Source organism: Miniopterus schreibersii (genome assembly GCF_964146895.1).
Source record: "Miniopterus schreibersii genome assembly, chromosome: 4".
Classification (NCBI taxonomy): domain Eukaryota; kingdom Metazoa; phylum Chordata; class Mammalia; order Chiroptera; family Miniopteridae; genus Miniopterus; species Miniopterus schreibersii.
In genome coordinates this window covers 46,883,946-46,908,056 of record NC_138105.1, presented here as the reverse complement: position 1 = coordinate 46,908,056, position 24,111 = coordinate 46,883,946, and the positions used below count along the sequence as shown (strand labels likewise).

General features: G+C 36.2%; 1 protein-coding gene and 1 pseudogene across 4 annotated transcripts in view; one reads left to right on the top strand and one right to left on the bottom strand.

The window, feature by feature from the left end:
- The window catches only part of MND1 (meiotic nuclear divisions 1), a 49,245-nt gene that overhangs the window by 7,360 nt on the left and 17,774 nt on the right, over window positions 1–24,111 (bottom strand). For all 3 annotated transcript variants that reach the window (XM_081134701.1, XM_081134702.1, XM_081134700.1), the window contains exons 5-7: window positions 13,841–13,915; window positions 10,985–11,099; window positions 3,970–4,014 (exon numbers count right to left, since the gene is read on the bottom strand). In XM_081134701.1, coding sequence (XP_080990827.1) covers window positions 3,970–4,014; window positions 10,985–11,099; window positions 13,841–13,915 — 235 coding nt within the window. The remainder of the gene's footprint in view (window positions 1–3,969; window positions 4,015–10,984; window positions 11,100–13,840; window positions 13,916–24,111) is intronic.
- LOC308555930 (ubiquitin-conjugating enzyme E2 D3 pseudogene) lies at window positions 5,730–6,332 on the top strand (annotated as a pseudogene). The gene has a single exon. The product of its transcript is annotated as a ubiquitin-conjugating enzyme E2 D3 pseudogene (transcript).

Below are 24,111 nucleotides of genomic sequence, written 5' to 3'. Positions count from 1 at the left end.
ATAAAAATTCAATGTTAATTATTTTATACAATGACAAGACAGATGACAGTTTTTCATATCACCATTACATTCATGCTAGGGATAACAATGCTTCTTCTACTATAAACACTACTTGATCCACTTAAAACACATTATTTACTATACTTGGAATATTTGGGGACACTTAATAAAATAAAAATTATAAAACAAACAAAAAAAGAAGTTTAATTCCAAGTATAAAATAGTGATTAACAAAATGTTTAAAATAAAGTTAATTTCTAAGGTGACTACTAACACGTCAAATAGAATGTTAAAAAAATCCTCCTTTCTTTCAATTAAAGTGTTATAGAATAGCAACAGATATTTAAAAAATCTTGTCCAGCCAGGCATGGCTCAGTGGTTGAGCGTTGACCTAGGATCCAGGCGATCGGGGTTCGATTCCCGGTCAGGGCACATGCCCGGGTTTCGGGCTCGATCCCCAGTTGGGGGTGTGCAGGAGGCAGCCGATCAATGGCTCTCTCATCATTGATGTTTCTATCTCTCTCTCCCTCTCCCTTCCTCTCTCTGAAATCAATAAAGATATATTTTAAAAAAAAATCTTTACCTTTTTAAAACAATCTAAAACAAATTTTACTTTTTACAAGGACCTAAGAAAGAATACTAAATACTAATAGCATGAGGTGCTCCAGAATGATGTTTAGTTTCACTAGTGTCTGCACAGTCAAATACTTACAGAGGGCCCTCTGCTACATGAGACAGGTATTTAGTGTATTACAGGTATTCCAGAACATAAAGAACCTATATAAGAGAAGAAGCTGACACAAGAATATAGAGAGAAATCTACTTAGTACTGAGCAATTTCAAAGCGATATGCATATTAGAAAAAAAAGATCAAGTGTTATGTGGACAGCTTTCAGAATAAGGCTTTGAGAGCAGAGCGATTTCCAGGAAACGAGAGAACAGATACAGGCTCGGAAGTAGGAAGTTTGGAGACATGGACTTCAAACCTGGGCTGGAGAGGAAAAAATGAGACAGCACAGTAAGGCAATAGTCTCTGCAGGAAGGAGTTCCCGATTCCCATGAGGCCAAGAAACCACTTTATTATAAACCCTCTGATTAAAAACAAACAGAAGAACAAACAAAAGCCTCTCCACAACAATGCTTAATGGACCAATTCAAAAAGACTCCACTAAACAAGTCCTTGAGCAGCTGGATGTCACAGTGTTACCCATAATTTTGATAGTTCATTTCCCATCAAATAATTTCCCTAGTATGTGAAAATTTTTATAAATGGATTAAAAAAGAAACAGCCTTATTAAGACTGGTAGAATTCCTGTTAATCAGTATGATGGCATAGCCAAGATAGACATAGGAACAGGAGGGGCAAAATCGTACGCATGAGTCTGTGTTAGGACCTCACCACCTCTATCCTCCTCACACACTACGAAGCCTCTCAGACAGTCATTAAAACTCCACTATCTTAATTATTAAGCAAGATGTTAGATAACAGTTTATTAAATCACATTTAAAGTGTATTTACTGTCACAAAACATTTAAATGTGATATTTCTAGTTATATTTGTATCCTGAGGTAATCTTTCATTCTATGAAACTGAAATACTGAATTACTGAATAGTAAATATTCTCAATCCTATATATAGGGAGGGGCAAAGGTAGGTTACAGTTGTTCAAACAGAAAATAATACAATAATTAATAAATAAAAATACACAAGTAAACTCTGTATTTACAATTGTAAACCTACTTTTGCCCCACCCTGTACATTTTAGGAACATTTTAAGTAAAAAGAAACCAAACCTTAACTACTATTACATAACAATCTTTAGTTGTAAGTCTGATGTTTCCGTTTTGTTTTGAAGACTGAGAGGCTTTCTGAGGTGCCATTTGCTTTAACTCCATGATCTTTTCATAACACTTCTATGTTGGGAGGAGCAAGTTATAACCTCAAATGGAAATACGGCTCTTAACAGCTGTTCCTGCTAGTCTAAAAATATCTTCCTTCCTACAGGATTTTAAAAGTTCCAGGTTCTTTCTCAGCTAAGAACATGGGGGGGGAAAGTTGTTCAAAAAATGTTTTTAATTATAATTTTGGAAGTTTACGATCAACTGGAAAGCATGAAAGCATTTTTTAAGAGAGGGGAAGGGGGTACTTATCCAGGTGTCCGACACTGCGCTAATGGCTGACCAGGGTCTTGTTTAACCCCCCAAAAATGAGAGGCAGACACTGTCCACACTGAGCAGGTAGGGAAGCAGGTCCGAGAAGCTCAATGAGTCACAGAGCAGAGGACACAGCCTGGATTCCTTTCAGAGTCAAGTTCTGGCCGTATACAGGCTGCCTGTTCTTACTGTTTGCTGAGCTGCTTTGCTGAGCACTATTGGGGAAAATCACTTTGTGACTCTTACCTTACTTTTAACCTAAAAATCCACTTGCTATTTTTTTTCTCACTCAAAATTTTGAATTTCACAAACCATATGATAGCACTGTATTTATTACTTATTTAGACTTTATTGGACACATAATTGATTATTCTCTTTTTTTAAAAAAATGTTTTTATTGATTCTTTTTAGAGAGAAACGACAACATGAGAGAGAAACACTGACTGGCTGCCTCCTGTATGCACCTACCAGGGACCCAGCCGGCAGCCCAGGCACGTGTGTCGACTGGGTGGGAATCGAATCCGACACCTTTTGGTACACTGGACGACACCCAAACCAACTGGGACACACGGGCCAGGGCTCATTATTCTCTTTTCTTCGATGTTAGTTTGTCATTTTATCCCTCTCTGTTCTTACCACTAACGCATTCCATTATTTAGGAAATAACTTCATACTAAATAAAATTGTAATTTTATAGGAACCAAAGGCCAATTACATTGATTTTACCAATTTACTTAATTCTAAAATAGACAAGGAAAAATGATTCTGAACCTTTTTAAGATATACAGAGGCCGGGACATAGAGCCAGGGAAACTTGACTCAAATCTTTTTCTTCCAGTGACTAATTTAATCACCTTTGACTTTAAGCTTTCTGATCTCTTCATCAATACAATCTTACCCATCCTCCCCCACAGAAACGGAATGAGGATGAGCAATACATGTTAAGGCACTATAAACTCTTACCAGGATGGAACAGTTCAATTACCATTATTTTATAATTAATACTGAAAAAAATCACTAATTTTCAGACAGGTTTTAATAATACTAATCATACTTGTACATAATTCATAGCAATTATTAAAGTTTAGAACTTTCTTCTAAACTTTAAGACACATAGATAATGCCATACTAATTCCCATTTTGGAGAATATCTCTGGTGTAGACCAAGGATATGTCCACTAGCAAATGGATTAATGAGGCATTTACAGGAAGGCAGGTATACAGAGAAGACACTATCATGTAGGGGTTAAGAGCTTGGACTCTGAACTCAGAAAAGCTGGATTCTAATTCCTGTTCTACTGCCTAGCACCTGTGTGGCCATGATTTCCTGATGGTCTGTTTCAACTCTAAAATTAGGGATAATAATCCTATCTACCTCACAAGATTGTTGTAGAGATAAAATGAGAATGCACCACAGACACTTTTTATAATGCCTGGCTTAAAATCAGCCCCCACCAAATGTTAGCTGTTATTATTAGCAAGAAGACAAATCTTTAGGATTCCACAAAACTCTTAAAGTTGTATGAAGGCTTTGATTAGATCTAAGTGACTTATCTGGGAAAAGTCACATAAAAGTTATACTGGAAGCAGACATTAGTTTTTCAAAACTATCTTATACTTTACAAAATGACTCAATAAAATTTTTTTTTAAACCTTAAGGAATTAAAATGATTTAATATATAAAAATCTGCTTAATACCTGCATTTCCAGAAATGTCTTTTCGTGAACAAACCTAGGCACAACAGCTTCTGCATTTCACATCACAGTAAGCGTAGAAGTCTAACTACAGTTTAGCAGTGCCACTATAATACATACCAGTCCATCTGTTAGCAGCTTCTTTGGCTACTTTATTTGCTTGACCTGAAGAAGAAAAAGGAATATATATGTGTATATATATATACATACATACACACACACACACGTATATACACATACATACACACACACGTGTGCACACATAATCGCCTTCACCTATCTAGAGATTCTTTTTCTTACATGAACAAAAGTTTATACAAATAAAATGACTATGGAAAAAAGCTCAAATAGTGACATATTATATCTCACAAACCTGCTTAACTTCCCAAGGAAATTTTAGAGAGTTGCAGTTACATTAGTCATTAATAGAAAGTCAAAGTGAACAGTTTTCCCTTTCCTAAATGTCATTATTGTACTCTCCTTTAAAGACAACATATAAGTTTAACTGAGATGTGTTTCTCAAATGATTTACAATACCAAAAGATAAAATAATTTAAGTTTAATGTTAAGCATTTTAGTGTACTGTGTTTATATAGGATCACAATAAACCTGACCTAAAAAAATTTCAATGGTCATACAGTAGCACTACAGGAGGAGACAGTTACTTACATTTAATTATACACTGTGCTATTGAATGTGTCTGTGTCTATATTGTCCTTCAAGTTAATCTACATAGCACATAATAATGCCATGATCAAATGGGCATAAATATTTTTATATGATAGCATTTATTTATTAAAAGGTAATTTATATGCCGCACAATTCACTATATGGTAGTGTATAATTCAGCAGTTTTTATTATATTCACATGGTTGTACAACCAGCACCACCTAATTCCAGAACATTCTCATTACCCAAAAGGAAATCCCATACACATCAGGAGTCACTCCACATTCTCTCTCTCCCCTGTTCCTGGAGACTACCTATCTACTTTCCATCTTTACAGATTTCCCTGTTCCGAACATTTCATATAAATGAAATCATACAATATGTGTCTGGCTTCTTTGACTTACCACAATGTTTTCAAGTTTCATCCATGTTGTAACATGTATCACTACTCCATTCCTTTTTATTGCCAAATACTATTCCATTGTATGGATATACCACTTTTTGTTTAACCATTCATCAAGTGAAGAACATTTGGGTTGTTATTGCTAATATGAATACTTTAATAATTTTTGTGGCTTTGACCAGTGTTGCTCAGTGGTTAGAACATTGGCCGGTGCACCAAAGGGTCTTGGGTTTGATTCCAGGTCAAGGGCACATACCTGGGTTGCACCTGCAGGAGGCAACCAATTGATCCATCTCTCTCACATCAATGTCTCTCTCTCTCTCCCTAAAAAAAAAACAAACAAAAAAAAACAATGAAAAAGAATCCTTGAGTGAGGATTAAAAATAGTAATAATAATAATTTTTGTGTGAACATGTTTTCAATTTGAGTATATACCTAGGAGTGGAATTGCTGGTTCAAATGGTAACTCCATGTATAACATTTTTGGGAAGAGATAAATTGTTTTTAAAAGTGGCTGCTTTTTGCCCTAGCAGGTGTGGCTAAGTGGTTAGAGCGTTGGCCCATGTACTGAAGGGTCTCGGGTTTGATTCCAGTCAAGGACCCATACCTCGGGTGCAGGCTCAATCCCCGGCCCTGGTTGGGTACCGTGCAGGAGGCAACCAATCGATGTTTCTCTCTCTCTCCCTTCCTTCCACTGGCTCTGAAAAGCAGTGGAAAAAATATCCTCAGGGGAAGACTTAAAAAAAAAAAAAGTGGCTGCTTTTTGTTGTGTGCATGAGTCCTGTAGGACCAGGGAGGCACCCAGCTTCCTCGTGGGGAGGAGACCAAGGCAGCAGCTTGAGGGAGGCATGGGACCCTCAGCGCCTGTGTCTGGCAGAGGCGGTGTGAGACAAAGAGACAATCCTTCCCCGCCGTCAGGATAATCAGAGTTTTGGCCGGACCTTTGAGCACACTCCGAGACAGTGAGGTGCCAGGCACAAAGTACAGACTATGGCACTGAAATGGATTAATAAGGAACTTAGTGATTTGGCCCGTGACCCTCCAGCATAATGTTGAGATGATATGTTTCATTGGCAAGCCACAATTGGGATACAGCCTATATCAAGGTGGTGTGTTCTTTTTGACAATTCATTTTCCTACAGACTACCTCTTCAAACCACCTAAGGTTGCATTTATAACAAGAATTTATCACCCAAATATTAAAAGTAATGGCAGCATTTGTCTCGATATTCTGAGATTACAGTGGTCTCCTGCATTAACTATTTCTAAAGTTCTTTTATCCATTTGTTCACTGCTACGTGATCCAAACCTAGATGACCCCCTAGTGAAAGAGATTGCATGGATCTATAAAACAGACAGAGATAAGCACAACAGAGTATCTCGAAAATGGACTCAGAAATATGCCATGTGATGCTACCTTAAAGTCAGAGTAACTTGCATTATAGCTGGAATGAACTTTAAATTACTGTTCCTTTTTTGATTTTCTTACCTGGCTGCTCCCCTATCAGACCTCATCTTTTTTAGTTTTATTTTTTGTTTACTTCTTTCCACTCACTTCACATGCTCATTTGAGACTTAAGTTCTTCCAGATATGGACAATAACTGCTTTTAGAAACTGTAAAGTAGTTACAAGAGAACAGCTGCCCAAGATTCAGAATTTTTTAAAAAATGGAGCATGTGTATTATGTGGCCAATGTCTTCACTCTAACTTGGTTGAGGCGAAAACCATTCCTCACTACTCCGACATGCTGAAGAAATCATCTGAGGAGGAGGCAGATGGATGCTCAATTGTCACATCAAAGGAAACAGCATTATTCTAGTAGCATCCATTCTTGTTTAAATCTTCCACTGTTAGAGACCTAAGGTTACATGACATACTTTATGCTCATAACTGATGTGGCTGAAGAATTGGTATTGAATTTATAGCATCAGCAGAATAGAAACTGTGATGTATTTTATGCATATCAATAAAGGAATGAATGACCTGTTCTTGTTCTACAGAGAATGGAAAATGGAAGTCAAACACCCTTTGTATTCCAAAATAGGGTCTCAAAAATTTTATAATTTTCATTTAAATTGTTAGGAGGCTTGGAGTTATTAGTTAATCTATCTTCCAATATACTGCTTAATATAGCACTGAATAAATGATGCAAGTTGTCAATGAATAAGTGACCAACTAATAACTTTGCTAGTAACTGATTTATTTTTCTTCAATAAAGTTGCATAAACCAATGAGTTAGCTGCCTGGATTAGTCAGTATGACTAGCCTTTATTTCTGATATTTATTTTGTCAGATATTTTTCTGGCCTGGAAACCTCTCCTACCCTACAACATACACTCCTTTTGGGATTCCAATTATAAATACATTAGGTCACTTGAAGTTGTCCTACATCTCATGAATGCTGTTTTCATTAAAAAAAATTTTTTTCTCTCTAAACTTCATTTTGGATCATTTCTACTGCTATGTCTTCAAATAAACTAATCCTTTCTTTTGTGAAGTTTAATCTGCTGTCATTCCAATTCAGAAGTATTTATCTCCACAAGTTTGACTTGAGTCTTTTTTATATCTTTCATGCTTCTACTTAACTCTTTGAATATATAGAATATATTTACAATAATTTATAATATTATACAGTCTTCTAATTTTACCATCTGTGTCAGTTCTAGGCCAGTATTGATTAATGGATTATTCTTTTCATCAAGGATCGTGTTTTCCTACTTCTTTGCATGCATGCTTGGTAATATTTCATTGTATGCCAGACATTATAAATTTTATTATTTTGGGTGCTAGATATTTTTGTGCTCCTATAAATATTCTTCAACTTGTTCTGTGATGCCAAAAGTTACTCTGAAACACTTTGATGCTTTCAAGACTTGCTCTTATGGCTTGTTAGGTGGGTTGAGAGTAGGCAAGACCTTCTTGAGTACTCTACCCAATGACTTCTGAATTATAAATTTTTCCAGTCTGGCTGATAAAGGTAGGCACTATACCCGGTCCTATGTGAGTGCCTGGCACTGTTCCTTCTAATCCTTGGAGATTGTTCTTTCCCCAGCTTTGGGCAGTTTCCTCATATGCATGAATTGAATACTTGAGAGAAATCCTCTGTAGATATCCAGGGTTCTTTTTCTATATAATTCTCTCCTCTCTAGTACGTTGACCTACATCAGCTCTAGCCACACTGATCTCCCTGATTCTCAATTCCTTCTCAATTAAGGGAGTCTGCAGGGCTCTGCCAAGGTTCTCCTTCCTTGTGCCACAGACAGGAAACTCTCAACAAAATAAGGTGGAACAACTGTAAGGCTTACTTTGTCCTAATAACTACTGTCCTTTGTTGTCTGATATCAAATATCTTGAAAACCATTATTTCATATATTGTTGTTTCAATATATCAGAGGAAAAATGCAGTCTATTACTATCTTGGCTGGAAGTAGAAGTGCCACATTTGAATAAAGTTTTCTTAGCTGAATTTTAAAAGCAGAGAAACTGTACATTTCTCTGTAAAATTATAAACTGAAGTTAGACTACAAATTCTGTATACAGGTATGTAGGCTTTGATGGTCCCCATCCCACCCCTTTGGATTGTAGTTTGGTAGCTTTATATAGAAAAAGATATCTTGCTTTGAAATCTAAAATATATTTATGGAATAATGTAATTGTCCTGTCTATTAAATATGCTGTAATTTTCTATAATTAGTGTAGTCTATAAAAATATATAGTATTTTTTAATGGAGGAAACACACAGCACAAAGCTGGGAAGGAAGGACTTATCCTTTCATTCCCTTCCTCTATTAAGATCAGAAGTGTACAATGTGAAAATGTAAAAAATGAACATATCTGTAATAGATTCATCATCACACATTCTATAGGATTCAAATATAGATCCATATTATGTGGCTGCATAAATAAATATTAAAAGATAATCTAGGTCTCATGTTGATGAAGAATGATAAAGTCTCTTAACTCACTCTAAACCAGAAAACTTCTTCCTCTCAATTAGATCTCATACTCATAATACTCATTCACACTGGTATGTTTTCCTTGGGTTGAGAAACAAATTACTAAGCTTTTAAATTCAAGGGTTAAGAAGAACAGCAGCATTAGGGCAACCAGTATAAAATTAGTTATAATTTCCTCCTCAACTATGCTTTCTACTCTCCAGAAAATCCATCACCCACTATATACCCTGAAACTTGTTCAAGTTTTATTTTTCTTTTTAAGAGGTGATGCACTTGCCAAACCTGCTGCTGGATTCAGAGGTACAAGAAATGGTAACATCTGAAATTACATGCCTGAAATAAAAGTTTTCCTATTTCATGAATCAGTCTGGCACAATTCTCTATCCCTGATGATTTTCTGTACCTCACGATGATTCACTACCTTAGGATCACCATTGGTATATGCTGGAGTAGTTCTGTAAGCCTAAATAAGAGTTTTAGTCATTTCTGAGAGGACAGATGAAATCAAAATTATGAAGTACTATAAAAATGAGAGGTCATAAGCAGAAGTGATATCAGTCAGGGTCATCTAACCAGCTGTACAAAGGGGATCACAGAGTAGAAAAGCAGAAGCCTTGATTGTGGGTCCCAGACAGAAAAGAATGAAACAGGTAAGCAAAGAGTTGGTAAAGGAAAACATCCAAGAATTACACAAAACTGAAATTAGGAAGCAAGGCAGAACCAAGTAAGAATAACAAATAAAGGATCAGATTTGGTTACTGTTTTACTGTGTGAAAACAGAATTTTCATGATGAACTGATAAAGGGCACAGCATTCTGATCCTGAAAATAAACCAGCTGAAGGTAGTAAGTCTGGGTAAGGAAACTGTTCTTAAAGTTCTTTTTCCTGAGAAGCTGCTCTAGACAAGACACACACTGATGTCATCTTTCTATTAAAGATGAAGTATGAGCAGGCCTAGCTTCCTGGTAGTAATCTGTCTCCTGCCGCTTTGATGTGCTCACTGAGGGTCACTTGATGTTAGTTTAAAACTTTAAAACAAACTAAAGTGATTAATTTTGTAGCAGTAGATTTGGTTAGCACTTTCTTCTGCAGGATGTTGATAAATGAAATGAACCTGTGGGCAGCATGAAATAACTAACATGTCTCCCCAAAAACCTAATTTATAGAAAATGACTAGCTCGGGGGGTTCTGCCTCCACTCTGAAAATCACCGTGGATAGTCGGCGCAGCCAGAGCCAATAAATACCACCATGTAGGCTGTGTACATGCACGTGAATGTGCCTCCTGGAGCTGTGCAAAGCAGGGACCTATCTCTAAAATTAAGTTGAACTTTACATTACACTAATTGAACTGCGAGTTTTTTTAACTGTAAAGAATACCACCAAGGATAACTTAATTGTTATCAAACTATTCTCAGTTTAATTTTAAAGTGCCAAATATTTTCAGTTTCTTTTAAAATCTTCAATCACGTAGTATAATGTCAGTTCTTCTAAAAGTTTCACTTGGTCAAGTTTCCTAAATGAAAAGAGAGGCTAAGACAGAAAAATGTGAAGAAAGTTGTATTTTCCTTAACAATTAAGTGCTGTGTCTTTATAATACACCCTTTCATTTTTTTAAATATTCAAATTTCGATCTTTACATAAATATTTAAAAATATTTAAAAGTGGAAGTTTTGGAGACTCTGGTTTAAAAGTAAGACAAAACATCATTGTATATTCAAAAGGCAAGTCAACACACAGACAGAATTTCTGCAACTTGCAAACCCTTATATTTTGCTACCATTTTTTCTAGAAGATATTGATAGATCTCCTTCTAGAGTCAAGGTACTTAGAGCCTAGTTAGCTCCTTCTCTGACTCAGTTTCCTAAGCTTATATTTTATGTCTTTATCCTTCTACACCACCTAACTTCCTTATCCTTGAAATGTTTTTAATTTTAAAGTTATCACTATTCGATGCTTTAACACTAAGTCTCCGTAAAGGAAATTTTAATGCAACATTAATAATATTAATGGCTTTATTTTCATATACATTGAGAAAGGTTACCAGGTGGTTGCAAAGTCTCTTTCATTAGCAAAGTTAAAATCCTCAATATGTGACACAAACTTACGTATTTCTTCCACAACTTGCGGATCACATTCTTTGTATTTTTCTACTTCTGCCTTTAGCTGTTCCCTTTGTTCTCGAAGTGAAGAAAGCTCTTTTGCTAACCTGGTTCGCTCTTCCTGAATTTAAAATAGTTTTATGTATAATTAAGGCAAACAAAATGTCATATAAGGTTATACATTTTATAGACATTTTCATTTTATTTCTCATAACTGATGTACATTGGGCCTTGACAATATTATAAATACACCTACATATATTTACAGTTTAAGAACAGTTCAATTATAATTTTTCTTTGACATCTCAAGCATCTTGTATATATATCGACTAACCTAATGAGAGTACATAGAATGAAATGCTCATAAACAAATAAGAGGTTACCGATTATGTATGAACTCAAAGACTATGTCATTTTATGTTAGGTAAAAAAAATCATACTGCCACTTGAGTAGTTTCACAAGATTGTGTCTATATATATATATGTATAATATTTAAGGTAGCATCAATTATTATATAATTTTCCTTAAAAGTGTTTTAGATAATTTTTCAACCTTTAAGGATGATTAACCTTTAAAAATATTTAAAGATATCAGAAATAACAGAATTGTAGCTTGTGGCTTCTCATTACTTTCCTTTAAAGTTAAACAAGAATAAAGCTTTTAAATACAATGTGATCCAAAAAATGCCATTTGCAATTTCTAGCCATAATTCTCACTAGCAGGTAAAAGTCATGGAGCTGTTGGTATTCAATTCATGTGTGAAACTTGAAAAATAAGTCCAAACAAAAATCAAATACTGGTAAAGGTTATGATATAGAATTAGAAGATAAGTCTGAGGCAAAACTAAGTACTTCATGCTATTAAGGCCTGTTTAAGGTTCCTTGCTAGCTTGTGTTTCTGCACTGTATTTTTCTACTTTTGCCTTTCTCTGTTCTCTTTGGTTCCAAAGTGAAAAAAGCTCTTTGCAAGCATTTGTACAAAAAAATGCATGTACAGAGCAGCGTGCTCTGAAGCAGCAGGGCCCAACAGGACTCTACAATGATAGAAATGTCCTAACGCAGAAAACATTAGCCACATGTGGTTACTGAGTACATGAAATATGGCTATTGGTACTGCAAGACCGAATCTATTTGTATTTAATTTTAATTTAAGTGTCAATGGCCACACATGATTTGTGAATACCATATTAGCACAGCTTAGGAGAGATTTAAAAATAACTACAACATAAGATGGTCATTATTTGCCATCCACACCCGAATTATACATGCTCCACAGTGAAAAATGAGAGAAAAAACTAACGAAGACAGGAGAAGCAGAGTGGTGAACATCTGTGTGAATGTAATGCTCCCTCTCCAGACACCCAGAATTGGGAGCCACCTCAGACTGCTGTAGCACTGAGATCTTTCCCAAAATACTCAACCTCTGTGCTTTCACTAAACTGGAAATACTAATAGTAGCTATCGCCTTTACTGTTGGCAGAATTCAATAAATATATATTTGGAACAGTACCTGCCTGGCTCATATTATGCAGAATATTTATGTTAGCTATTTCTTCTTTACCATCATTGTCAGCATCATTACCATAAATAATATCTGGTAGACAGGGGCTACTTATTTCTGTAAAGTCCTGACTGGTGAACCCAGGATGAACACAAGAGTGCATCTTTCTCAGGAGCCTGTCTGAGCTACTATACTCTTCTGACAGCAGCAGGCACCAACGAGGTTTGCTACAGGTTTTTTCCCAGTTGCAAGGGTTCCAGTGGACTGGGTAACACGGAGCAGACTGGCTGACAACTTGTGGGCATGGGTATGTCACCGTTAGTTGAAGGTGCTTCTGTAAGTTATTGCCAATGTTGAAGAAAAAAGGCTCAAACAAAGAAGTGGCAACTGCTGCTATCGACTGAGGAAGAAATAACAGCTTCAGGCTATGCCCAGAACTTCCCTTCCCGTGAGTATTCTTTAGAAGCTACCATTCTCCAGATCCTGTCTGTGGCTGTGCTGACTATTCCCATGGAAGAAGGTATGTGAAACGACTTTGAAAAGCAGTTTCACAAGAGTGGCCACTGAGTACATCTCTCCTAAGCTGTGCTAATATGGTATTCACAAATCATGTAAACCTGACAGGTAGTCTTTTCCACAATGTGAGATGGTTTTAAGTCTCTTCCACAATCAAATGGTACAGATAGAAGCCTGGATGGAATGCTTAGTGGATGATGTTGATCTTCAATATTTTCTCAAGTCATAAATCCACACATACCTGAGATAATGATGAAACTAAAAAGAGAAGTGGTTTTTAAAAACCCCTAACACACTACTTTAGAGAACATTGCACTTTAGAAAGTAAAATAGTAAGTCAATATTCATTTAAATAATTTAGAAATATTACAAGGCCATAAGAATATTATATTGATAATTTTCCATCTGTTCTGTGCCAAGACTTAAAAAACAAGACTCTTAAAAACACATATAAACATTTATATAGGTCTTACCTTATGCCAGGTTCTCTTCTAAGTGCTTTGCCAATGTTAATTTAATCCACAGAAATACCTAACGAGGTAGATTTTATTATTCCCCATTTTACAACTAAGAAAATTGAGAACAGAGAGTTTAGGAGCCTCTCAAACCCAGGCAGTCTGGCTCCAAAGTTTATGCTTCTACGCTATACTGCCATATACAATACAATAAAATAATAATAAATCTAGATTCGCAATTAGTGAATCCTACCAGGTCAAACGTTCATGTCCCTTTCTGTGACTCACTTCTCTTCTGGTAGAAGTGGCATACTCCTCAGAGGGAGCTGTGTGCCCTCACTCTTTTATTTAGAATTGGCATTATTAAAGAATCTACAGACACAAACTTACCGTTTCATGTCGGCCAATTTTAGCCTTCTCGATGCTTTTCTGTAGATTTGCGTGCTTCTGGTTTCCCTCAGACAACTAGAGAAGTAAAACAAAATGGTTTGCTAAGAACCATTTGCTAAACAGGAAGCTTCTGAGTCAAAAAGACACAATGAGATTTGTCTTCAGTTCAAGTCAATGTAACAAAAAAGTCAAAGACTACACTGGGAACTAAATTAGAAGAAAATGAAGTACTATAAACCATTAGGACAATCTGAAAAAAAAAAAGTTAAAAAATATTTCTTCCTATCCTATGCAGAAAAATGAGTAATATGCTTTCAATCTTTTCTAGGTTTTATTTACCAGGTTCCCCACCCCCATCCCAAATAATTTGAGGTATATTATTTCAAAACTGAATTTGAAAATTCAAAATCTGTTCTATATAAATTCTCTTCAAATTTCATTTCACTTCTAGAGTAGTCTTCTCAAATCCCTAAATTGTTTCTTATAGACTCATAATATTGTGACCTATTTCACTAACAAAGTAAAAAACGAATGGATCACTTACATAAATAAGGTACTTTATGAGAAATTGATACTTTATATTCTAAGGTTCTCAGAGAACAAAAATATCTATTAGCCTGTGGCCAATTTTATGCATGTTTTACGTACCTTAGAAATGACTGGTTTAAGCAGTGTACTAAGCTTAGAAAGTAGTAAATTATATATGAAAATGGATTAAATAATACCAGCATAAAGAGACCATAGATATAGAATATTCATTAGCGTGTGGCTGGGCCCTTGCCAAAAAGAACTCATTAATTTCAGAACATTGCTTCCCTCCTCAACTTTTTAAATCTCACTTGGGCCCATGACTAAATAAATAATCACAGGAAATTCCCAATACTAAATTCGCCACCACGAATTTTGCTATAAACTAGTCAGAAATTACAGACTTATTTGATTGGTTAAGAGCCTTCTTAAAATATGTTCCAATCCTCCCTTTCTTGAGCTGTAAAATTTAGAAAATTAATGATTGAATGAATGATTTCTCTTGGCTGATTATAAGAAACTGGCCTTTCACAATATGACCTAGTTATATGAAAAGGGTAAACAATATTTAGATAACCCTTTTTGCTTAAAAATCACAAAGAGTATCTTCAAAAAGTTGAAAGCTTTACCCTAGCTTTAGGAAATCTTCCATTTCTCAATATGCATAAAGGGAACATTGTCAGCCTTCCCTAATGGTTCTCTCATCACTGATTCTAATCCACAGCATGAACAAGACCCATGTGCGATGCCAAGAAGACACCACCACCAAACCAGTTATACCTCTTCTTGAGAGTAATTATCTTCCTAAGTTAAAAAACAAAAGTCTGCTGTAGATTTTAGAGCCAAAATAAGCTCTAAAGCCCTATATTTAGCAAGGAGATCTTTAAAAAAAAAAAAAAGTTCCCATTTATAAGATAACACCGTATTTAAAAAATTAATAACCCACCCTGAAGGATCCACTTAAAATAATTAATAAATGCATGTAACATTTAATTTCAGCAATAAAGAACTGCTGAAAAAGTACACATACAATGAAAAAATACACATACACACATATACATATTATCATAACATTTTTCCATTAAAAACGTTTTTAAAGTAACCAGATAGGTAGATGTTATAAACATTTAAAAATAAGTTGTTATATAAGTTAATAATTAATGGAGATACATCTTAATTACATTAATGAAGTGTCTTCCAGGTATTGTCTGTCTGCTTGTAATTATTTACAATTTAAAAGCATTTGAAAGAGAACTAATTCAGGAATTCCTTAACTTTGAAAATAACCTTATTTATCTGAAATGTGATTTCATGATTTGTCAGATTTAGTACCTTGGTAATGAAGGGAGACACAATCTAAATGATGTAAACAAATGAGAAGCTTCTGCTAATTATCCTAAGTACTGAAGCAATTTGGTTCAGCTCAATAGTGAAGGATTCTTGGCTCTCTGTTTAGTTCTTAAAATCTCAACTACTGGAAACAATGAAGGCAATTCACGTGAGGTGGCCTCTGCTATCAGTGTTTCATCTACACATCTCTTAGAAGCAATATTGCCATAGTTCCTAATGCGTATCTTGGAATTAAACCAAACCCAGGCCTCAAGTGATAAGAGCTGTACAGATATTATCTAAACCAGTAGTTCTCAGACTTTAGCATATACCAGACTCACCCAAAGGGCTTGTTAAAACACAGGTTGCGAGGCTCCACCTCCCAGCTTCTGAACAGTAGGTCTGGGGTGAAGCCTAATAATGTGCATTTCTAACATGCTCCCAGGTGATGGCGATTCTCATGCTTCTGGTTGGGGGCACCACAGGACAACTACTGTTCTAAACAAAACCTATTCTTTCAGTGACAAACTCAACAAAAATACACAAGCTATTAAAATATGGGAGGATATTATCGAGTTCATCAACAAAAATGAATTATTGCTAAATACTGCAGCCTGAACTTAAACAAAATATCAACATTTCTCTCACCATAAGAAATAGAAAACTCCACATTTACAAAAGTAGAAAAAGGAGTGATGCTCTACATTCATAGAAGGTATTCAGCACAGGATTCCTTTAAAGAGCAAACTCTCCCTACACATTTCTATAACATAAAGCAAGAACCAACTGTATACTGCAACAAGTCCATTTCCAACTTTCACTAAAGCAAACAATAATTTTTAAAAATCCAGTAACTCAGAACAAAACAGCAGCAGCAACAACAAAAACTACTTATAATTAGTAAGAACCAGATTTCATCTTTAGATTTGAGGATCTGACACAATGCTTCTCTTTAATACATTCCAAGCCACCTATACCAGACACTCAAGGTTGAGAAACATAATGCCAATGTTTTCTAAAGGGCTAATTCACTGCCTGGAGGAACTGCCTATTCATAAGAGGAACAGAAAGACTGGTTCAAGTTGGCTGCTTTGGAATTCTGATTTTCTCCTTTTTAGAAATAAAAAAAAATTCCAAAGCATTAGGGAAGGAGGATAGAAGTTTTCATAGGTGGGAAAGAATGTCAAGAAACAGGGAACAGGGAAAAGAAGTAATAGCAAGAGAATCCAGATTAGTCTTTGGCTTTATCAAAGTCCATGTACAATATGTCATGAAAAAAACAGGTTCTGTATCTTTCATTTTTCCTTAAAGAAAAAAGTCAGTATCATTTACTTTGAAATTATATATATTTTAAAAGTCTTGTTAAGAGTATCTAAAACTTTAAAATTTATCTTTTAAGGAAACATTACATTTATGAATCAATCATAAGAAAATAAACACTACAAAGATGTATTTATATATAAAAACAGGAGCCATGTAATTGTCCAAAACCAGAAGTCTGGACACTCGTGTAAGAACTCCATCTGGACACTGATATGAGTGGGACTGCTGCTCACTGCAGACTATAACAACTCGGAGCTTCGACTGCCCAGTGCTCAAGCTTGGCTGTACCACGGGCCATGCTCAGAGCCCAAGGAGGCTTCCACTCCGCCAGATGCGTGCTGCCACTGCAGCCACCTGGCTTGAGACCCACGCCCGCCTCTCCACCTGTGGACGCCACCAGTGACTGGACTTTGTTTCTACAGAGTAAGCTCCCCCCCTGTGTGTAACCTGCATGTGACTCTGTTGGCTTACTGGGGAGGTCTCCCCTAATAACCTGGCATTGTGGAAAGACACAAACGTGTGTGAGTGACTCCTTGCAGGGATGTTTTCTTGCTCATGACACAGAATAATGATCTTTCTTCTTTTACTATTTCTGCCTTGCAAAGTAGAAAGAGTCAAGAAAACTTGTATTTCACTGGATTAGAAAGGCAAACTAATGCCTTCTCTTCCATAGCCTAAATAGCTTTAGCAGAGTGAAGAGAGCGACCTCACACATTTGGATTATAAACTAACTCAAGAGTTGAGAGCAGCCAAACAAAGATGTGAGGCACTTTTAAGTGTTAAAAATTATTGAGCTCTGGCCAGTGTGGCTCAGTTGGTTGAGCATCATCCCATGCACCAAAAGGTCGTTGGTTCATATCCGGGTGAGGGTGAATGCCCAGGTTGCAGACTCAATCCCCAGTAGGGGGTATGCAGGAGGAAGCCAACTGATGTTTCTCTCTCACATCAATGTTCCTCTCTCTCCCCCTTGCTCCTTCTCTAAAATCAATTTTAAACATATTTTTAAAAATTACTGAAAAGTCAAAATGCACATAGGTTTAAAAAACAAAATAATTGACAAAATTCAAAATTGAGATTTTTTTACATCTAATTGAAAGCTATTTTTTCAAAAAGAGTTACAGTGTAAGAAATTTATGGTTATAAATAAATATAAATACTACAGAACCTGAACAAAACCCTATATGTGAATCTGATGAAATGCAGGCCTGGAAGTTTGAACCATGCCCTTTGGTCAAGTAAAAGCCATACTTTAAACACAAAAAGCACCCAACTAGCAGGGCCAGTTTTGTGAAACTTCTAAATACACAAAGCATCCAGAGACATTAGGAATATTGAAATATTAAAAAATATAAAATATTGATATACTTTTTGAGGGAAAAACAGGCCAAACTGAATTTAGGGCTATCCCATGAAACTAAGGATACATATGACTTTGACACTGCCACCACCTGGTGGCATGACATCAAAATTGTAGGTCCAGTTGTTTGTGGAGTAGAACTTTTCCAGTAGATCTTTGGTTGATCGGGGGGGGGGGGGGGGGGGTGGGGGGTGGAAATAGTTATGGCTGAAGAATGGCTGTAATAAACCTATCACTCAGATAAAGCATAGAAGAGTGTTTGGGGTGTAGCTCTAGAACCAGGTTTCTCAAACTCATGCAGCAAGCTGCTCCAATAGCAAAGGAGAATGATTCCTGGGGGAAGGTTTAGAAGCCTAGCCCAAAGATGTCTACTACAAAATCAAAACAAATGAACAAACAAATACAAAAAAATAAATCTCTTAAGTCTTAAGTCCTATCATAAAAATTCATGCAAGCTTCATAGCTGTAAATGAACTACTATAATTTTGTATTACTTTATTTACCAATAAAAATACTCAGTTTATATACTTCTCCTATCTACCCATCCATCCCCAATTTTTGAGTCCCTTGATCTCAACAAATATATATTTAACTCTTGATTATCCAAGATGATAGAGAGAAGTAATAAAAACATTCAATTTAAAAGATATTTTAAGTGCATATCAATAAAATTTTGCAGATGCTGCTACTTGCATCTCTAAAGTCTTTCTTTGTACACAAAACTCCAATTTTGTTCAGAATGAGACAGCAATGCACTCAGAGAGAATGGGTCCCTTCCTAGTCTGAGGGTGAACTGTGACAGCTCACCCTTCCAATGTGAACATGTACCTCGGACTTGGCCAAAGAGACATAAAGGGAAGTCTATGTTGCAAAGGGGGGCATTCTGAGATTTTTCCTTCTAGATAAGGAGAGAGAGAGATGTACAAGAAAAAAAGTTCATCTTTCTTCCTGGTTTGGACATTGTCAAGGGAAAATATAGCAGCTGTAGTAGTTACTTGCATCCAAAATCAGAAAGCCAAAAAATGTCAGAAAAGCCAGTCCAGACCTCCAATACCAATGTGTGATGAGATGAATCAATCCTAAAAGAGCCCACACCTCCAAATTTCTTATGTAAGATAATGAACCCCTATGATTTAAGCTAATATGGATCTACTTTTCTGTTATTTGTGGATGAAAATATCCTGATTCATGCATATAAAAATGAAGTATATAAAAATATCAATAGTAATTAGTTTTAAATGATAGGACTGCAAGCAATTTAACTTTTTCCTTTATTCTTTTTCCTACAGTGAATAATTTTAAATTTATTATAGAAAAAAATGTAATGTAAATATTAAAAAATATTATAATATGTCATATTTGTGGCTTGAGAAGTCCTCACTTGCTAATGTCATGTTAGAAATGCAAATCTAAAGTATGCTGAATGGGTAGAGAGAACAGATGGATAATCCCTAATGCAGACACTATACATATACACTAACAGAAAGTTGACCACCACACTTAAGTGCCTTATAATGAGGGAGTTGTTAAAGGTGAGGAATTATGGGTTGGGCTCTTTGAGAGATGACACACAGGAATATTTAATCAGTACAGCTTTGAACATGTTGGGATGTGGTTTGCCAACTGGCAAGACTATTGCAGGTAGCAACATAAAACATACATCAGCTCTGGGGATAAGAAAGTAGTCTAAGGCAGTAAATAGCCCTATCTGCTGAAACAAACCCATAGAGTTGGGCAGCATTTCCCAAAGTATATTCTATGGAACATTAATCCCTCATCTCATGAAAATGGGTCAAGTAAAATTCACAATGAATAGCATATATGACACCTAAGAACTTTTGGAAATTGATGTGATATAACTAGTGCTAACATACTTAGTTGCTATATATCTAGGCTACAAAATAACACTCCAGTGCCCCTAATTTAAAGAAGGGTTAGTTGATTCTTTCCATGAGGATCTCATTTTTGAAGAACTATCATTTCAAAGAACTACCCTTCATGAGATCTTAGTTGGGCCTGCGCAGGCCCATCTTAAGTATGTATGTTTCCTGTTAAGATTTTTGAAACAGGGAAAAATAACTCAAATCCAGGCAACTGCCCTTAACATACTAGGGATCCCTAGGTTGGTCCCCAGCATTCTGTCCTCAGTCCCTTTCCCTTCTTGCTCTGCACATTCTTCCTGGGAAGTCTCACCTACTCCTATGGCTTCCATCTGCCACTTCCATACTTTGGATTTCCCAGTTCTTATCTCCTGCCTGTATCTGTGCACTGAGCTCCACACCCATGCATTCAGCTACCTACTAGATATCTCTACCCAAATGGCTGACAGGCAACTCATATCCAGTGTGTTCAAAATTCAGTTCATTACCGAAACCTGCTCCTCTATGTTTTCTAGACTCTGAAACTACTGTCCACTTAGTGACCCAAACCAGAAACCTGGTAATTATCTTAGATTTTTTCCTCTCATTTTTCCCCACATCCAGTTGGTTGCACACCTCTGTTGATGCTACATACTGATATCTCTCCCTTTCTCTCTATCCCCACTTCCACCACCTTGGCTTAGACATCCCTGGCCCAGAATTCTGAATTCGCTGGTCAGCCTGTCTCCAGTCCTCACTTTCTCCCATCTGCTACAGTAATCATCTTTTATGCCCATTGGATGGTTTCCCAATCCTGAATAATAAAGTCCAGACTCCTCAGCCTGGCTTTAAGGCTCTCGGTAATCCTGCTCCTGCCACTGGCCAGCCTAATAACCTGTTGTTACCCCTTTTGTAACCCTGCACACCAGTTATACCAAATTGTTCACAGCTTCCTGAATGCCATTCATTTTATATATTTGAGTTTTTACATGCTGTCTGGCTGGCTCTTTTTATTCCTCTAACAAACTCCCACCTGTCAATTAACCAGTGACATATATACGTCCACCTCAAAAATCTTTTCTTCTGAGAAGTTTTAATCCCCTCTTCCTCAGCAGAATTTAGTACTTCTTTGTGCTTTATTTCTTTTATAGAGTGCCTTATTTCCACAGCAGACATTCTTTGAGGGCAGGGATATATTAATCATGTTTATCTCCAGCATGGAATGCAGTTCTGGGACACGCAGAGACCTAATAAGTGCTGCCAAATGAATGCATAAATCAATACAGTACTGCCTAGTATCTGTCCCAACTATTGTGTACATGGACTAGAAGTACATCTCTGGCCCTAGCTTTTCTTTACCTTACAGTCCACAACATATAGCAGGAAAGAAATTTCCATTAAGTAGTAATGATTATAGTAATCTCAATTTTTAAAAATTCAGCCTTAGAAATATCATGTTATATAGAAACAGTTAAGAGTGAATTTTAACTATTGTCATAATCTATGCTACCTAAACCTGAGTTTCAGAGACTACAGACAGACAGCATGTGTTCCCTATGCACCCACAAAGACAGGCAACAAAGGGGAAATCTATGCTTAGATAAAAATTGCTCTGCTTATTTTAAAATCTGAACTTTATAGACTCCAAGTGTCCACTACTAATGACTATAGATTCTACCTCCTAAACTTCTCCCCAGTCTGTCTATTATCCTCAACCCTAGGTACAGTGTCAGGAATTCATCATCTCCTAGCTGGACAGTTTCACAGTGCATACTCCTCCAGACTGCCAACAGAACCATCTTTCTAAAATAAGGCTTCTATGATCTTATTTCCCTACTCAAAATTCTTCAACTTAGATACATAGAGCCCTTCATTATCAGCAGCTGCCTACCAATCTAGCTATAGCCCATTCATCCCTCACAAACAATTGTGTGATACAAAACAACTCAGGATTCTCTCACACTTATGTAGTTCTACACATACTGCTATGTAGGTCTTTGAATATAATAAAAAAAGCTAAAATACTTACTATGTATGAGTCATTGCTGTAAGAAGTTACATAACACATATTTAGTTATCACAACTACCTTGTGAAGTAAAACATATTAGCACCATTTTACAGATGAGAAAACAGAGGTATAAAAGGTTTCTAGTAAATGGAAGAAATTGGATTTGAATCTAGAGCCTGGGTCTGGAGCCCACTCTCTTAAACCACTATAGTATACTGCCTTAACATACAGGTCTCTGTACCCAGACTGCCCTTCACCCTAACTACCTCACAAAATCCCATGTTTCCAGAACCAACTTAGATGTCTTCTTCCTTAACTGTACAGCCTTTCCTCAGCAGAACTACCACCTTCTTGTACCACGTCCCGCACATATCACACCATATTGCAATGATTTGCTGACCTACGTGACTCACAAGATTGTGAGGTCCTGGAGGACAGGAACTACTAATTTATTTTTATGTCCCTCTCATCAGTCACAATGCCTGCCATAGAAAGCGTTCACTAAACAATTACTGAACTGAAAGAGTTGCAGTAGAGGTAATACCTATTTATTCAAAACCATTTCAAGTTGTCCACACAGTCCAATAGCGGACCTACTCTTTATTCACTCAATTTTGACAATAAAACTCATTTCTAAAAATTGGTAAAAAAAAAATCTTTAAATTATCCTGAGAATCTATTAGTGTCTCCCCAAACCAATACTATATCTGAAGTCTAGCTCAAGTGTTGATATCAAAATGTAAACCAACTCCTAGAAAATCTACCTCTTAACTACCTTCCACTAGTAATAAATGGGTTGCAAGCTTGGATGAAGAAATATGGAAGATCTCAGCAGAGCAGGAAAACAAAAGAAAGAGTATGACTTCCATAATTTTGACCATTTAAGTAAAATGTCAGTTAAAAACTGCTACACAGACTAGTTGCAGCACTAATGAAATTCTCTGAATCAGTGAATGGTTATCATTAAAACGAACTTCATATCCTTTGTTTCCTTTAATTCCCATTCACTTCTCAAACATCTGCCATAGGCCAAGAATTGTGCTAGGTACTAAGGATACAAACTAAGAGATGGGGTTGAGTAAACTAACAACGTAGCACAGTACAGTAGACTGGAGTTAGCTCAGGGCTCTACAGCAACAAAGGAAAGCAATATCCAAGTCAGAACAGAGTGTGGAAGAAAGGCAAGGAGCAAGAACACAAAACCAATATTGGAAACGCTATTCCTTTTGGGGAATGGCTATTCCTTTTGGAAAGGGCTTTAAAATGGCATTTCTAATCAGTAATTCCCACACTGCCAGGCACTCTGTATGAACAGCACATCAAGCACACTAGCTCTAACACTGCTCTTACCCAGTCGTGCACATATTACAGGGCACCACCCTACTTCTGTCAGTAGGACAACGTAAAATGGAGGAAGTCATTTCCTTGAAGTTGAGATTGGAAGGGGCAAAAAAGAGGAGAGAACCAGAAGATGACGGCAAGAATTATTTATCCTAACACATTTTGTCTTGCTTTTCCATGTAAAAAATATTCAGAAAGAACACACATACACACACACACCGAGTAACTAAAATCATTATCACACTGAAATAATCAGCAAGTTTCAGCCAAAATTCTTAAAATAGTTATCAAGAAGAAAAAAATAATTTTTTGATGTTTAATAAGTTCTATGCATTCTTCAGGATACTGAGAAATGCCATTTCACTTGGGAGTTCCCACCTTACAATTAACTTTTATATTAACTTTTAAGCTACATAACAATTCAAACAATGACATAAGAAAAGGATCTGGTTGTTTCTACTTTCTGTTGAGCCAAAATGGCTGTTTCTACTATCATTGAAATAGCGTAACATATTTGCATATGCA